Genomic DNA, 18438 nt, shown 5'->3' on the forward strand with positions numbered 1-18438 from the left:
GACTTCACGTGTATTTTCCAAGCAGGCTAAGAATTTCCAGCAGTGGAGCAGTTATGGTGTTAGTGGCCTAGGTGACAAATAGGCACGGTGAACCACAGATCTACACTGCCTACCACGATATGATTCAAGTATTCATGCCAATGCACACAGATCAAGCTACAAACCAAAGCCTTTGGGTTTCCAAATTGTAAACCTTAATTGTGAGGAGGAAGTTTAATGCTTTAAAAACATTAAACACTCTTCGCTGAGCAAACAAATACTATTATTCCATGCTATAAGATCAGGGACATCGTTAACCGAAAAGAAAAACATGGACATCTCTAGCAGGAGACAGTTACATGGTCTACCAAAGCACATCACAATAATATAAGGTATACATGGACAACACAAGCCATGTAACTCATAACACGATTTCTGTTGTTAAAGCCCATTTGCTCTAACACATGAGACAGAGGTGAGTGCAAGCTGCAACAGAGTTATTAGAAGTAGACATTTAAATGGGCAGATTAACTGTCCAAGGTTTTCTATTGATCTAAGGTTCAAAACTGAGGTCCCATGGCTCTAACTTCTTCAGTGCCAATAAATGGTTCAGTTAGCCTGTCCTATGAAGGTTTCCATTGAGAAGTAAAAAGGTAAGCATACCTAGCACACCTAACTAAAAGTCTTAGCAGTAAAATCTAAAGTAATGCAACACCTACCTATACTTCTTAAACACCATAAACAGATGTGATTAATGCACCCAGAAAGAACCAATAAAACATACATGAACAAAAACCTACTCTGCCTTGCAATGAGTGGCATCAAGAAATAATGAAAGTTGAAACAAGCCGATACTAAGGTCCAATATTTCAGAACAAAAAATAATTAGTATTTCCCCCAATACTCATAAACATTGTGGCAACAAGCAACAATACAAAGGGCAAGACCAGTGCAGTTAGAAAGACTACCAAGATAAAGGTAAGATGAGTGACTGAAACAAACAAGAACAGACAAATTTAATAAACATAAGACAAGGTACCGGAGCACAAAGTCGTACGGTAAGCAAAAAACATTACAAAGTCAGTACCTCATTAACTAACACTCACAACTAGGAAATAGGTCTGAAGTGAGCCAAATAAATGTAAAATACCTGTGACAACCACAGACAGATGTCAAGTAAGCGTAGACAAGTAAGGCAAGTGAACACAGAATGAACAGTGGCAACTCAAATACATTGAGACTAACTACAGCTAACAAATAACGTCATAAAACAAATGGTTCACTGTGTCATCAGTGAAGAAAAAGTGTGCAAGGCACCAACTACGATAGCATGAACAGATGTGTGCACACAACTTCCACAGTTGAATACAACTTGAGATCATTCCACACAAACAAACATATGTATACCTTTAACATGGTCACATAAGAATGCACAAAAACTGAACTTTTTCCAACGAGCATTCAAGAACCACCAGTACATAGGTGTGCATCTACAGGTAAGACCTATATTCAAAACATCATGGTGCTAACTTTCCAGAGCAACCCATCCTGACTATTACCGGGTTCGGAAAGAAGACTCATCTGTAGGACTACCTTCATGGCACTGCTAGACTAGCTGTAGAGCCTTCCCCCAGCAAAGACATGAAACCTTAATCACCTGACATTTCAAAAAGCTGCAAAGATCTAGCTGACTTATCTTTCCTGACACTAATGAATGGACATCGAATGCACAGGCCAGTGAAACTAGTTGTTAAGTACTCACAAGCATGATGATCTTGTACCCTTCTGCAATATTAGGTCCACAGTCACACAACTGGATCATCCTGCAAAGTAACACTTCCCACGCAGATGACACTCACTATAAACTCTCCCAACTAGACATTCAAATTTAACCTGTATCAGTGTCTTGGACCACACCAGTGCTCGGAATGCACTTCAATGTAACAACTCGATACAATATGCATGTCGACAGATTTAAAATATTTACGTGGCAGAGAGCCAATGATGAGGCACAAGAGTAATAAACTCAAAGATTATACAGTAGCCATATCTATAAAAACGCAACTTTGCAGATAAGTAGTTTTACAAGAAATTGAAAAAGGTAAAGTATCCATATGCCATTCTTAAAGCAACGTACCAAAAACAGGACAGGCCTGGTACTGTCAAGTTTTGTGCCCATATGGAAGATCTGAAAACTTGTAGTTATTCGCCAATATGACGAAGTGAAAAGTGTGGGGGTGGGTGAAAAACACAAAGTGAAATTTTCAAACGAGTTAGATGTGCCCTCTGCAATCTCAAAATTGAACAATGAATTAGAAATTGCCAGAATTGCACTCAAGTCCAACTTAAGGTCAAGGTACTCGTGAAGAAAACTAGTAGGTAGGGGCAACAAGGAAGTTCAGGTTGAATTTCTACACACATAGGCTCATGTCGACATGCTGGAGGTCCTCTTGAATGAGAGTTTCAGTACTTGCTACAAAACCTTAAACTGAACATCGAGGAAGGCAATACACTGTACTTGGCCTCTATGTTCTAACCACCTTTTGTCTGTCAGTCAAGATGTATAGACCGGTAGCTTGTCTTAAATACATGTAGCGTCTCACTCTTTCAAGTATCTACCTCCCTAAATACAGCAGTCCTAAACCAATGCTCACGAGTCAGGTGAAACCTTCCAGTGACTCTGCACTTATATGATCAGTGTCAACTTTCAGCAGCTTGTCGGCGTCCACGCCAGTCCAAAGCTTCTGATGATTTAGGGCTCTCTGGTATTTATTTGTTGTAATAAGTATTCTATTCAGATACGCTCCCTTAACTCTTCATAGAGGCTGTGGATTTCTTATTTATTCTCTGTGCAGGCCAGGATTCTCCTGTCAGTGTGTTCTGAAATCCCCTTTAAGGCCACAAAAGGCCCCCGGACATAGCCAAGTCACATCAAAAGCTCCTGGAAGGCCTCACTTTTAAAACCCACTGGGTTGTGGAGACGCATTGGGCGGTAAGAGTCTCCCAGCACATTTCTAACATTCGTCTTGAAATCTCAGCATTATTGACATCACCTCTAGTCCACCTGGTCCAGCCCATTTCTCCTGCTCTTACAAGCTGCATCACCAGGTACCAGGCCTATCGGTCAAGAGCTGAATACACAGATATAAGCCAAGCCATGCCCCTTCAATGAAGGGTGTTACCCACCAGAACTCACAGATGGAGTTCAAAGGAAATCTATTCTACTTGCGCAGTGTTTGCTTGTTTTACAGTGAACAATCGGTCTTTGATATTAGTTCAGTCTTGTGAACAGTAATCACGTCTAAAATACAAGGAGTGGAGCTACATACACCAGTGAATTAAACAACTAATCAAGTTCATCTGGCACTCTTAAATTCACAGCTGGGCTCCGTACAGGCTGCGCTTCTGTAATCTCGTTCTTACTTTGCCAGCTATGCACAAAATTCCCTGCCGTCTGTCACAGATCCTCAAAATGCCCAAATCGTACTGTTATGAGGCAATGTGATCGGGGACAGACAGACCCACACAACTAATAAGTATAGCAGTATAAAGTTAAACCTGGTATAGGTTACTTCCAAAGCGATGGCACTACATTTCTTAAAATTTCTAGGCAACTAACTGGCTACCCAAACCAGAAGCTACTGGTATAAGATGTTCCTGAGCTCTTGCTTAGTTTCAAGTGGTCTTTGTAGCAAATCTGACCCACTAGAGATGAATCTCGACTAATTTGTCAGTCAACCTTAATCCAAACAATGCATGTAAAGCTTTGCTTCAGAAGGGTTACTGAATATATTTATTCAATCCAAAACAATGGATTAAGTTGACAAATGATGGGAAAAGTATCAGGTACCACCAACAACTAAATAGAAACCAATATCCACCCCTCTCAAAATTTCCTCAGAATATCTACAAGACAATTCAACATTACACTTCTTGTTACCACACCATGTCGAGGAGTATGCTCTACATAAAACAATGCTCTAAGGAACCATTGGCTGCAGAATATTACACTGAAACGTTGAAAGCTAGGAAAGCAAGAGTAATTAATGCCAGTCATAAAAAAATATATAACTAAGAAGAACAAATTGATCCATTATACAAAATATACTTGTATAACATCGTTCAGGTAAAGAGAAACATGGTAACAGCATATGCAGCAGTCCCGTAATGCAAAAAACAAGCAGTCAATTAAGCAAAGAACATTTTTTTCAGACACTGAAGGGTAAACAATCAAGTCTCCGGAAGGTTGTGTAAATCATAAATAACTGCTCAGAGATGCACCAAAATTATAATTATTCAATTGAACTTAGAGGCACTATTGAATTCTGTCCACACAAAAACAAATAACTGCAGAGCGAAACCCAAGGATTGCTTACGTATAGGCAATGAGGTTAAAAGTCTTTTTTTGTCTTTGCATCATCCATTCAAAAGTCCTGGTGGCGAGGGCAACAACTACAGACTATACCAGTGTCAAAGATTGTAATGCTTATTTAACCGCATGCGTGCGGGCGGAATTCCGCTCGCACGCTGAGATTTGCGGAACCGCATGTTACGTGACGAGCCCAGCTCGTCATGAGCGTGGAAGGGGTTAATTTTTCTTCTAGGCATGCTTAAGAAAATTCACTTTTCATAGGATAACTCCTAAATATATGGTATCCCGTGGAATCCCTGACGTGCAGATGAATTGACTTAATACTACACATTTTTTAACTTAGGTTTCTATTCTTTGATCACCAAAACAAATCATGCGTTTTTCATTTTTATCACAGGAAAACAGATAAAGTGTTCTATCATGGGGTTCATGCTCACTTTATAAAATGCCATGATGAAAACGTCCTAGACCTAGACCTAGATTTGGTGCCTTAGATTTAGAAGTGAGAAGATTATTATTATAACAAAAGCAACCCTTCAAAGAACACTCCCAGAACCTAAGGCCAGTGACCCCCAAGATCACCAACACTCTATTATCAATCGAAAGGCAAGGAACAGTGTGTCTTTACGGAATAGGTACAGACAAAATTCTGCCATTCTATACATCTGGTCTGTCTACTCTGTAGGCAAGTGGAGGAATGAAATGAGCAGGTGTACCATTCCAGGTACGATATACGAAGGAAGAGCTGCAATAAAGGTTGCTAAAATACAGGCAAGCATATAGGAACATAGAACCTGAAAAGGAATTAGCATCTGGCCAGCACTGATCTAACCAACAATAGAGATGTAATACCTACAGAATGAGCTAAGGGGCCAATATTGCAATGCAGAAAAAGAACACATATTTCTGCACAAATAACTGTGTACACTTCCCACAGCTATATGTAGGAACATATTTTAGAGACGTACAGTCATTGCAAAGCAAGACACATGCTGTTCACGCCAAACATATTAAACCATGAGCATGCTTACAGCACTAAAACTAATACAAGCACATATCTTGCCGCTGTTTTGCTATATACAACGGTTACAGCTGAACAATAAATTGGAGCACCTATAGTAGACAGACGAATGAGTCACTAAATCACAGTCCCATACAGCAGCCAACTTTAAAAGATGTCACCTTAGAGGAATGACACAAACGTATGCTTACAGTAGCCATTCCATTACTGTGGGGTTAAGCAAATCACATTCTTCAAGTCTAAGTAAAAGACAATTCTTAATTCTGATAACAGCAGTCATACAAATCCTAAAAATACTGTCATTGCAAAGACTTCAGAGAGTGCGGTCACAGAAACCTCACCAGCTGGCTTCTCTAGCAGGCTACTAGCAAGAACAAAAAAACAAGCAGGGTAGATCCATGGAGAAGGCCTTAATCACTTGTTAACAAGTGATTAAGACCTTCTCCAAGTCACCAGGAAATAAAATAATACATATATACTCACTTCTGAAATCAACTAAGCGTCTCCAGGTATAAGTGCAACAAAAAGATTTCAAACTGACCCCACTTAACCTACCTATATGCAAAGTCCCACATGCCTGGACAGCAGCGATGGCAAAACCTTTATTATAGAAGCCCTCATCACTATCTCCAAACAACTTCCGAAACTATCAAACCAATAACTTAATTATTTTAGCTAAAATTAAGAAAAGCTAAAAAACTGTTATACAATCAAACAATTTGCCAACACTACTTAAGTGAAGTTTGGGCAGGGTCTGAGCACCAACGTTGTGGTAACTTCGGATCTCAATGATGTGCATAGGATAGTGGATCGTATAGAGATTAGGGCACTGGTGCTGCTCGACCACTCCGTAGCATTTAATAACTTAGACCATTCCATACACCTTCAGACCAAACGCTTTGGTCTTCAAATCACCCCCATCAAGGTAGCTTACATTTTTAACTGGTAGTCAGCAGCAGGTATTTCCCAGTCTTCCCAATCTATAACCAATTTTGTGAAATGTGGAGTGCTGCAGGAACTATTTGGTCTCTACTAGTCATCTTTACATGACCCCTTGTGTTCGTGTTACATGTTGTGTACGACAGGGTTGAACTGAACCGCTCGTCTGTCCTAATAAGGTTGACAAAGTCAGCCTTATTAGATAATATGACTGGCATTAATTAATGACTGGATGGCTCCCAACTGTCAAACTGTTAACACAGAAGTGATTATCACCAAGAACTGCATAGAGAAATAGCATCCCACCTTAAGGGCGGACATCATGGGGCCTCGTACGAGCAGCAGCGAATAAGGTTAAAAAACTTGGCGTTGTTTTTGATACAAAATCCACCCTCGAATCCCAAATGGACCTGGGCATTAGTTTTTGCACTTGGCATTACAATCTACTGAATAAGATTTTACTGTGAATTCCTTTGTCCAATCAATCGGGCAGTCACCTCACTCACCCAGTCACGGCTAGACTAAGTTATTAGCGGATAGCTGGCCCTTCCTAAGAAATTGATGAGAAGGCTTCAATTAATCCAAACTGTGGCAGCCTGTATTATTGTTAAATGAAATATTTGCAACGCATTATTCATTCGTTGATTCAGTTTTATTGGCAGCTGCTGATGGACGAAATAATCCAGTTTAGAAATCTCACGTGACATGGTTGAGCTCCTTTTCTGTCCCCTTACTCCCAATGGCGTATTATTTGCTGTGGTGGCAAATTCACCTTGAATATTACTAAAATCCACACTTCCTTATTTGGCGGAAGAGCAGTTTACTACCCAGCTGTAAAGGAGTCGAATATGTTACCAAATGAGCTACGCACGCAAGCATCTTTGATCAGATTAAAAAAATCAGAACCTAAAAAAATACTCTTTAAAATGGCTTTTAAAATCGTATTGATCTTTAAGGGTTGGGGTTCTGGGTTTCTCATTAGCGACAAGAAGTTTGTGTTCATGAGCTCTAACAACACCCTTATCCTTCTATATAAATCGGTTTTAGGCGTGGATTATATACTTGCAGTGAGAACGGTATACCCCCTCCAGACTAGAGGAGCAGACATAGCCAGCACTCTCCAAAGTACTGGACTAGGAAGAGCAGTGCAATCGAGGGTAGAGAGAAAAATTTACATTGCATCTTTCACAACTGTGTCTCAGACTCCAAAATACAAACCCACAAATGCCACCAAGATGGTTTGATTTGATCACTCTTCCTTATTGTGCACTAGCTAAACCAATGAATGTGCGGCCAAACCTTTACTCCATGAGTACTAGAAAATCAAATCTTAATATAAATCATCACTGCATCTTGCGCAACAAGGTGAAAGTGGGGGTGGGGTTAGGATCAGGCACATAGCAGATGGGCTACCGATTTTTAATACAACTTTGTGGAAAGAGCTGCATGCCAACTTGTACATGAGACAGTCTAATGTGAAAAAGGTACACAGTCTAATGTGAAAAAGGTACAAACTAAGATGGACATACTTTAACAGTACTGAGATCCATGGGATGCTTTATAATGTCATGATAGTCATGGAGATCGAGTGCTTCAGCATCCACAGGCTTGTAAAATGGCCAGGCGTACGCCGCATGTTTTTTAGATAGCATTTCCTTAAGGATGATGTCACAGTACTTAAGGTGCTCAGTAAGTTTGCCCTTCTTCCCCCCATGCTGGGGCGACAACTCTACTTCTTCCAAGTCTTTCTTTGGTGGCTTGATAGGCCGTGTTCCACTCTCTCTCCGGACGGAGATCTTGGCTTGCTTGGGTTCAGATAACGGCGTGGGCGATTCACTACGGCTTGCAGTAATGGCTGAAGTCGTGGGTGTTGTTGTATCTGCTTTTCGCTTCACTCCCTTTTTCTGAAAAAGTGGAACACAGTTTTAGCATTTAATTGCATGAGAAAAAACAAATTAGCAGGCATTGATTCAGAAAACATGCCACTCTGCTAAAATAGTGTATTTAATTCTATTTTAGAAAAACTTTACTCTGAACAGACACTGAAAATAAGGGCCAAAATATTACCTATAACATTGGTTTGGTAGTAGTTCTGTACCCTTCTGTAAACCAAGACTCTTGATTTGAAAACATAAAAATTAACTGTCGATGGATGACAAGCTACCTGAAATCCATCTATAGTTGTGTACTTATGCCAAAAATGGTTGTAATTTAAGGAAAAGGTTACTCACCTTAAAAAACAGTTAGCAGCTTGTTGCTCTGTAGATTCAAATGTGCACTCTACCACCATTTCGAACACTCCAACCTGTTTTTATTTTAAGCCTTTTTTCAACTTCTAGCATGCATGAACTGCTTTCTTTAAGTGATAGGATTTTTAGCCCAATTATTTTTATGCACGGTGAGATAAACCGATTTGCTCACAGTCACAGGGTTTGTTGTGCCGAGATTTAACAAGCATTGGCAAAGCTAGTCTGTCTCACCTTTGAGATGATAGGTTCTGACATTATTTTGTTAATGCTGTACTGCAAGGGTATTATCGCCTTTGGCAAGGATTTGTACCATGCTGTATACAAATCAAGTAGTGTGGCTGCTGTTTATTTATTAAATTTATATAGCGCGTTATCACCAAATAGGTCTCTAAGCGCTTGTACTAGAAAGACCAAACATTACAGAAACAGGCAACCAGATTATATCACACCCCATGCATCTCGAAAGAGCACTGTTTTTAACATCCGCCTAAACGGCAGTAGATTAGACTCCTTCCGAAGGCAGTGTGGTAGTTTGTTCCAGACTGCCGGAAGAGTGGTTGAAAAAGCACGACCGCCAAGGGTGGACAGGCGGTAGCGAGGGCTAACCAAAAGAGTATCCTCGGACGAGCGCAAGATCCTCCCAGGGGTGTACTGTAACAGTCTGGCTTTGATGTAGCTAGGCGCATTGCCATAAACTGCCTTGTGCACAATGCATAGGCCTTTGAATATTATCCTCTGCCTAATGGGGAGCCAATGTAGTTGACATAGGAGAGGAGAGGCATGCGTACTCAAAAATCAATCTAGCAGCATCATCATTCATGACTATTTGCAGTCTTGAGAGTTGTTGCTGGGGAAGCCCAACATAGAGGGCATTCCCGTAGTCCAAACGACCTAGGATCATTGCAGACACCACACTCCTTAAGGTAGAAAAGGACAACAGTTGGGAAATTTTTCGCAGTTGCCTAATGAGGCAGACGCATGTGCCCACCACAGAAGACACTTGCTTCTTCATAGACAGGTTACCATCAATGTGGATGCCAAGGCTTTTCACCACGCCTGCTGGTACTGGAGTCCTGCCCAACTCCTTGGGCTAGAAACGATCGTTCCACGGGTTGCCCAAGATGGTGATAGGCAACACTTCGTTTTTTTCTGGATTAATCTTCAAAGAGTTGGTGGACATCCAGTTACTCGTAAACTTTAAGATATTATGCAGCCTGGCTTGGGCTCCTGGTGAATCCTCAATTTGGATGATAATCTGTGTGTCGTCAGCATAGTTGTATATCTGACAATCCATCGGATTGAGAGCTGAAATCAATGGCTGCAAATATATGTTAAAAAGGAGCGGTGAAAGAGCAGAGCCTTGTGGAACTCCACAGGTTATGGCCGCTGCTGTAGATACTAGGTCTGACAACTGAACCCTCCGCGATCTTCCTTGCAGGAATGAAGTAAGCCAGCCTAGTGCGGTCCCCCCCGATGCTCAGATCTCTCAGACCCTTCAACAGTAGATTATGACAGACCGTATCAAACGCGGCGGAGAGATCTAGGAGCACCAGGGCCCCGGGGATCTACTTATCAGCTCTGCATCTTAGTTCATCCAAAATGGATAACATCACCAACTCCGTGCTGTGATGTTTCCGAAAGCCAGCCTGATTTCGCTCTAACAAATCATTGGTCTCCAGATGTTTCGAGAGATAGTCAGAACATGCTGCTCAACCACCTTAGCTAAGAAGGGTAGTTGGGAGATGGGCCTATAGTTCTTTACATTTTTAACGTCCGCCCCTGGCTTCTTAAGAAGCGGGATCAGCCGGGCCTCTTTGAAGGAAGTTGGGACCTGTCCCATCTCCAAAGACATGTTTAAGAGGGTACGGACATCCTCCTCAATCCCTGGCATAGCGAGTTTAAAGATTCTGGGAGGGCAGGGATCCACCTGAGAGCCAGATTTCACTCTCTCCACCAAACTAGCTAACATCTCCTTAGTAATCAAGGGTAAAGAATTTAGGGAGTAGTGGACCTCCGGGGTGTCTGACATAATTTGTAGTGGACAATCAAGGATTGGGGTACGAGATATTTCACACAGAAGATCTTCAATTTTACTTGTAAAGACGTCCTGAAAATTCTGGCAGTCCTCCGGCGAGAACTCAGGCTTCTGCTCTTTATTGTTCGTCAATTCCGCAAGTACCTTGAAAATTTCTTTCTGCGGTTCTCGAGCTGTTGCAATTCTAGTCTCAAAAAACTCCGCTTTCCGAGCCAGAATAGCCTTTTTGTAAAGGGCGAGCTCCTGAACATATAAACTCTGGGCATTCGTATTATAATCCCTCCGCCAGGCTCTCTCCACTTTCCGTAAAGCCTGTTTCTTAATTCTCAGGGTGTCATTAAACCAGGGTGCCCCCACCCCTTTATCACCCCATTTCACCTTTTTTGCCGGCGCGACGGCGTCAATGGCGTTCTTCAATTTATCAAATAACCTTTGACTGCCAACCTCGATGTTCTCGTTGACTGCGTTTGATGCGGTGGAATTTAATAAATGACCAGCCAGCTCTTCCTCATTTATATTATTCCATCCCCTCACCATTTTCCACCCTGCTCTAGGTCTTTCACCACACCTGTGGGCCTTCCTCTGGCCCCTAATCAAATAGTGGTCGGACCAAGCACACGGCGTAGTGTCAACATGTCCTGGGGCAGAATCCGTTGTCCATACTAAGTCTAAAGCAGTGTTCTTCAATCTGTGGGTCGCGCCCCCCTGGGGGGGGCGCGACACCTTCCCAGGGGGGGCGCGACCTCCACTCCAATCTCACCTTTGTTCCCTGCGTCCATGCAAGAAGACTCCGCTATATGGGGTGCCCGTTCTTTTGTCCTGTTAACTCTCCCAGGAGGGGGTTAATTCACAGAGCTGACATCAGCTGCAGTGGGAGGCAAGGGGTCTCCTCTGCTAAAACTGAAAGCGTGTGTTCCTTTGCTTTCGGTTTTAGCAGAGGAGACATCCTGCCTCCCACTGCAGCTGAATTAACCCCCTCCTGGGAGAGTTAGCTCTTCCCAGAACGGAGTTCGAGTCTCTGCAATGAAGCTCAACATCCTGTGATTCTGGGCAAATCACTTAATCTCCCTGCGCCTAACAAAAACAAGTGGCTAAAGAATCAGGGGACAGGACTAATACAGAGCCAACACATGCAGATTAGGTCAATGTATCATAGCTGCCAAGGTTTCAGATTGCTATGTGTGACATTTTTGTAATTTCAGTGTACTGAGGAGTGACATTTCAACCACAGGGAGTGACACTTGCTCGGGAGCAAAATCAAGCAATGAAGACAAGGGTAACATACAAATATCTGAAATTACACCCACTTAAGCAAAAAGAAACTAAGAAAATCTTAAAACTGCAGCAAATCACAGAAATAGAAGGGCACTAACCTAGTGCCCTTTAAACTGATCGTAGTTTTGGGAATATGCAATGCATCATTGGTACAATCAAGAGCTTTCAACAGGGATAGTTAACCCCTCTGCGAAATAACTGTGGTAGTGTTTGTTTTATAATACTTTTTCTCTAGTAGTGACAACACTACAGTGCTGCACCATAATAATAATAATGCATCTGCAGAAGTCCTTGAGAAGTATCTCTGTCTGCTCAGTCAGCTGCATACTCTCTCACGTGCTGCACAGTATCGAAGTCAGTCTGTCCCCAGTCACGAATGCAAAACTGGTCACTGTAATCCATATGTGTATTTTTTTGCTTTAATGGGAAGTTTTTCTCTGAATTAACGATGCTTGGTTTGTTCCTGTTAAAAAATTGCTTTAATTAGATTTGTAGTTCCATGCTAGGCGAGTCTGCCCTAAACACGACCTGCTCACCCTCTCCCAGACTTAGAGCAGTGTTCCTGAGGAGTTCTAGTGTTGCCAGGAGACAGCAAGAATTTCTGGGGGCCCGGGCTGAGGCACAGTATAAGGGAGGAAATAAACATCGCAAAGAACTAGAAATGTAAGCGCAATACTACGCTACACTTACCTAGTCACATAGCGCAGTACTGTACTTTCAGCAATTTATATATGGCAGTTACGGAAAAGTGTTTTAAAAAAGACGTGATTGATAATTACAGATAATAGATTACCTGCTCTCCCAGTCACTTGCTGATTATTTATGATCATCACTGGGCAGCTGAGCCAGGCTGGTGGTGCTGAGGCCCGGTTTCTGGGTCCTGGTCGTGTGAGATATTACGACCGCAGCTATGCCATTAATCATGCTGCACTCTGTGAGCACAGCAGCTTGCTGCACCCACTCTCACTGCAACTGGCCCCCGGCGCTCTCAGTGATACTCGCTCGTGGGTCAGCTGCTGTGGCCCTGTCTGGGGCCGGAATGGGGCATGTGGGATCCAAGTCCAGATTGAATCCATGAGCCACAGACGGCGGTGTCAGCAGCTTTCAGTCTGACTTGCCCTGCTGCACTGACCGTCCACGGCGGAGATGCATCACCTCGTCCCCGCACCCCCAGCGAGGTCAGGAACAGGAGCTGCGCATTTGAATTTCAAGACACGCAGGTGGCAGCAGGAGGACGGACCATGACTCATGGTCCCCCATTGCGTCTCACTGTCTACTTCACCATTCGGCACTGATGTCAATTTGAGTTTGGCGCCACGAGCGTCGGCCGAAAGTGTGTGCCTAACTTAGCTGCAGCAGGCAGCGTTCAGAGCGCTGCGGCCGGTGCCACGATAATTTTGCAGCACTTCTACGCAGCACTGCCTCAAATTAGCCAACCGCCCCATAGCTTGTTAAAAAAACTCTGAGGTCATGGGTGCCAGGCGCCACACAGCCAGTAGGCACGACTTGAGGTAAGGCTCCCGGGTCTCGGTAACCAATTGCCAGAATGCGTGACAATGCATTTCAGTGCGGTGATGCGGATCACCACACTGAAATGCGTGAACGTCACACCTATTGCGTGATACTTGACAGGACTGATGTATCAGAGGGATGCTACTCGAACACAGGGATAGTAATAGACACCAATGCCATAGACCAGTCTTTGATTTAAGTAGCTTGATGGGTCTACATATGTGCACTGAAACTGGCTACTGAGAGACTGGTAAGCCTCACCAGTGGCAGCAAAGAAACAAAATAAGGGACCAGAAAAGCACCCACAGACAGGGAGAAAGATCGCAAATGTCACTATATTATGCTGCATTTTCTCCCAGCCAGGGCTGCAGAGAACCCATTATGGGAGAAAGTGCATCTGCATGTACTCCATCTGCTCCAAGAGGGATCGAAAGATAAACAAAATGTTGCCACTCAATCCTTCAGAAGGACACCTAAGGCCGTTCCAAATAGTACAAGGTACACTTCAAACTTGCCTGGAATTAAGTCCAAACTCCAAATCGTTAAGATTTATGGGGGCTGTTCCAAGCCACAGGCAATGGAACTGGAATATAACTTGGGAAGCATAAGTTAAGATTTTGAGAGCCTGGTACATAAATGCACATGTTCAGGCTGCTCAGACATGTTCTGACTACTTCTGAATGCGCCAATTCACACATCTCAATTCTTTTCTCTCAGCATGAAGTCAAAAGTACAAAGGAGGAGATGGTTGGTAGTTCAATAGAGGACAATAGTGTGGCTTGAATTTAAAAGTGCACTGAAGTCCCCAAATTTGTACTGTTGTAAGTGGACAATAAAGGTTATTAACAGCAACAGACTGGGGAAACCCTCATATGTAGATTCCATCCAAGGGGAATGGCAATGAAGAACAAGCTTGGGGAGACAGCTGCCTGAAATAAGGATGGTAAGGCAACCCTGCGCAGGGCACCATTACTAAAGATGCAACCCTAGCACCCAACAGCAGAGGGGGTCTGATCTGGCTAGTGGCAGAGCTGTGGGCCCCGGTTACTTAGATTATCAGCTCTGGGCACATGGGTGAAGAGACCATGGGTTGGCCTGACCGAGGTGGGAGGGGGGCGATCAAATGCCAACAGGTCTTTACATCTGAGGAGACCTTAGCAGCAACTTTGGGAAGAACACACACCACCGCCCCTCTTAAAGGCATTAACCAGAATAGGGAGCTCGGATTTACAGAAAATATTTGAAGAATATCAAATGTTTATCACCCAGTGAGAAATGGTCTGCCCACAGTGGATTGTTAATCAGGTACAACTGCTAACTATCCCTGCTTTGTAAAACCTAAAAAACACCTCCCCCTGTTTTTAGTCGACCCTCTCCAAAAACCGGGACATGAGCTAAATATGCCCGGAATGTGCGCGTGGCGGTCGAGTCCAGAAATTTCTGTCAGGTGGTGGGGGGCCCAACATCTAAAAAACTTCAGCTGGGGGGCTCAAGCTACAAAAGTTTGAAGACCTCTGGTCTAAAGTATGGCCTTTATCATGGGTAGGGCCGGTCACCAATTGGACCATGCCTAAGGCCGTTAAAGCCTCTTCTAGGTGGTTAGCTTGTCCTTCTTTAGGGGAGATCTCCCAATGGAAATTAAAATCTCCCATCACCATCAGGTTTTTGTAACGGGATCTAAGATCATGGGCCACCTCCACAAAGAGATCCAGGAATACTGGTTTAGCCCAGGGGGGACGGTACACCAATAGGATGACCAGGCAGATAGTGCCCACCTCAAATTTTACTCCTAGGACCTCTGCTCCACCTATATTTTCAGCGCAGACTCTATCTGCCCTCCAACGGCTATTATAAAAAAGAGCAACCCCCCCACCTCTCTTCATGCCCGTCCGATTATGACAGATGGCCATGAAATTCAGGGGGGGAGAGAGGCCACCACATCTGGGGTAGAAGATTCCTCAAGCCACGTTTCCGTGACCCCTAGGATATCAACCTCCCCGTCCTGCAGCAAGGAAAACATTTCTAAATTGTGCCTCTGTAAAGATCGAGTATTTAAGAGACCATACTTCAAGGTCGTATCTGCATTCCTTTTTCCCTTCCCCTCCCTTAGCCGCAAGGATCTGGACAACCCTTCCTGGCGTAGCAGACTCATACATTCCTGTGTAAGCTGTAAAACTCCCTGATTAAGTATCAATAATGCAGCTCTACTATACCCGATGGTTTGGCCAGAGATTTTGGCCCCTGGTCCCGGTTGGTCGTGGATGGGCGTAGATGGGCTCGCCTCTGGCGAGCCTCCGGCGCGCCCACGGAGCACCCGCTGAGCGCATGCGCTGCGCGTTTGCATGTGGCAGGTTTAAGTAAGCGTCGTAGGTATCCGCCTGAGAGCTAGACCGCTGCCCCAAGATGGCGCCCACCAAACGTCCCAACTATCCCCAAGATGGCGTGGATAATCGTAGCTGTGGCAAGAGACCCGCTAAGCAGCGGTGTGGGTACAATTAGAGTGCAGGTAAGCGGGGCATCCGAAATAAAAAGATGTCCAGTGAAAATAAATCCCACCAGACTCCTATTAAAAAAGTAAATCCTAAAAACAAAATGCCTCGCAAAACAATGCTAAGCGACGCGCTAATTCACTGAGCCTTATCCTGAGCAGTTGCAGTGTTACCTTGTACAGCATGGCTAAATAAAATTAAAGGAACTAAGATATTGCACTTTAAAAAAAAGAAATAAAAAACAAACAAGGCAGTAGCCCTGGCTGCGTCCCAACGCTTTTTAAAATTTAAGGTGCGTGGACAAGATGACGGCAGAGTAAGATGTACTGTCTGCTCCTTTGCCACCCGTGTTATCTATAGCTGAAGCCAGCGGGGTCCCGGTGCAAGGGAGCGCTGTGCAGCTTTCTCTTACACTGCTGTGACTGCTGTGCCCTCATCGTTGGGCTTGTTCTGGCTCAAGAGAGGCTCAGACCACATTGCAGCAGCCAACTGAGAGTCATGCAAGTTGCCGGCCGCATGAGCCATGGGGCTCCTGTCCGAATCACACCACCTCCCACTGCTATGAGGACAGCCCGCCAGCATAATAAGACCTTCTCTGGGTTCTGCGGGTAGTTTGTGGCACTGCGAGGATTCCTCCTGCTGACTATGTGCGGCAGCCCCATGGAAGACAAGGTGGCAGTTGCCTGCACCGAAGGCCAGACACCCCTGGGCAGCTCCCTATGACAGCAGCGGACGGCTTCCCGAGCAGCAGACAAAGAGGTTGGTGATACTCTGCAGCCCTACGCAAGTAGCTGGGACCCCGGCCTGAGTGGTTGTGAGAAAGTGCCTCTTGACATGGTTAGTCCCCCACTTTTTCCCTGGAACATGATGTGGTTTTGATTTGAAGTGCACAGGGTCCCTGCCAACCAGGTCCCCTGTGCTAGAGCTCCTTCCCTAAAATGTACCATGATTGGCAACACTAAAGATCCCCCTGTAACTCCCTAGTAAATTGTATCCCTGGTACCTAGGGCACTGGAACTGAAGAGGGTCCCCTAGAGACCAGTCACCAAGGTCATGCTAACTGGCACTGCAGTCCGCTTGCCTTGGTGCAGACAAAAACTACAAAGTCGACAGTGTGCCATGTCAAAGCAGCACTTCTTGAGGTATAGGTAAGTCACCCCTCTAGCAGGCCTTCCAGCCCCAAGGCAGGGTGCACTATACCACAGGTGTGGGCATATCTGAGCACATGAGCAGTTCTGTCCCTACACTATCTAAGTCAATTTTTGGATATTGTAATTGCCAGGGAAGCCATAGAGAATACATAGGCTGGAAACTAGACAACTTGAGTTCCCCAGCACCATGATGGTTTCTCTGAAGCCAGAAGTGTTTGGTACCAAACAACTTCTCAATAAAAAACACACTAATGCCAGTGTGGGATTTATTGGACCATGTACTCAGGTTTTCAGGGGCCACTACGAACAGCCCTGGTGAGGCCATAGATTGGCTTTAGCCAGCCTGCCACCAGCAGACATGTTTCTGAACCCTTGGGTCGACGGCCTTTGCACTCTGGGACCAGAAAAAAAGCACATCCTGGGCGGAGGTGTCACACCTCCTCCCCCAGGATGAGCACAGTGCTTGAGAAGGAAGCTTCAAAGGCCTGCCGCCTTTGTAATGTGATCCCCAGCCTCTGTTGCTAGCAGCAGATGGCAGGCCCAAGTTCACCTTTGGGTGGGGAAACCTAGGAAGAATAGGTGGTGTGACCACCTCTGCCAACTCCACACCTACAGTGAAGGAGGCAAGCTGAAGTACACCCTTTCAGTCAGAAAAGGTTCTCTCCAGCGATCCTATGTCCCAACCCAGCGTTGGCTGACCACTCCCGGACTACAATACGACACCTGCAGTGTGAATCCAAAGGCTCCCCCGACCGGCAAGAAGAATCTGACATCAAAAGACACCACTGCACCCGAAGCCCCTGTGCCTTGGAGAGATCGACAGTGTCCCAGCGATCCTCAACACCTCCAGTTGCACTTTAGTAATTTCCTCTGGCGAAATCGGTAGTGGCTGGGCTGAAGCTAGCTTGTGGTCAGACATCTGAATCAGCACCAGGATCTATGCAGGGACTTGTGGTATGTAGTGTTGGTACCGGTGTAGAGAAGGAACAGCATAGCATAGGTCCTGGAGTCGCAGTGGATGTCATGTACTAGAGTCTGTACGGGACACGGAATGGGTCTGAAGGGATTAGACAACACCTGGGCAGGACACACCAGGGAAGGACCCACCAGCGAGAACCCAAATGTAGGCCCCTGAAGGGCCCTTGGGACATGAAGGCATAGCAAAGGGAGCCGCAAGTGTGCTGAATACCTAGTGCATAGTTTTGATTAAAAACTACTGCATTGATTCTTTGAAGGTCTCCATCTGCTGCGTTGTCACCAGACAGAGACCAGTTGAGGAATCAGCTCTGCAGGGAACCAGAGACGAGCCAACAGACACCCTCGTGCCCACTTCATGGGTAGTGAGTGGTGGGATGGGGTTGAGAGTAGCTTCGCTTTTCTATTTTTCTGCTTTGACTCGGATTTAGACAGAGGTTA

At 44.7% G+C, this 18438-nt stretch overlaps 1 protein-coding gene across 8 annotated transcripts in view; it reads right to left on the reverse strand.

The window, feature by feature from the left end:
- The window catches only part of BRD3 (bromodomain containing 3), a 394414-nt gene that overhangs the window by 268079 nt on the left and 107897 nt on the right, over positions 1-18438 (reverse strand). For all 8 annotated transcript variants that reach the window (XM_078641953.1, XM_078641954.1, XM_078641947.1 and 5 more), the window contains exon 7: positions 7841-8215. In XM_078641953.1, the coding sequence (XP_078498079.1) occupies positions 7841-8215 (375 nt within the window). The remainder of the gene's footprint in view (positions 1-7840; positions 8216-18438) is intronic.

Source organism: Lissotriton helveticus, chromosome 5_1, assembly GCF_964261635.1.
Source record: "Lissotriton helveticus chromosome 5_1, aLisHel1.1, whole genome shotgun sequence".
Classification (NCBI taxonomy): Eukaryota; Metazoa; Chordata; class Amphibia; order Caudata; family Salamandridae; genus Lissotriton; species Lissotriton helveticus.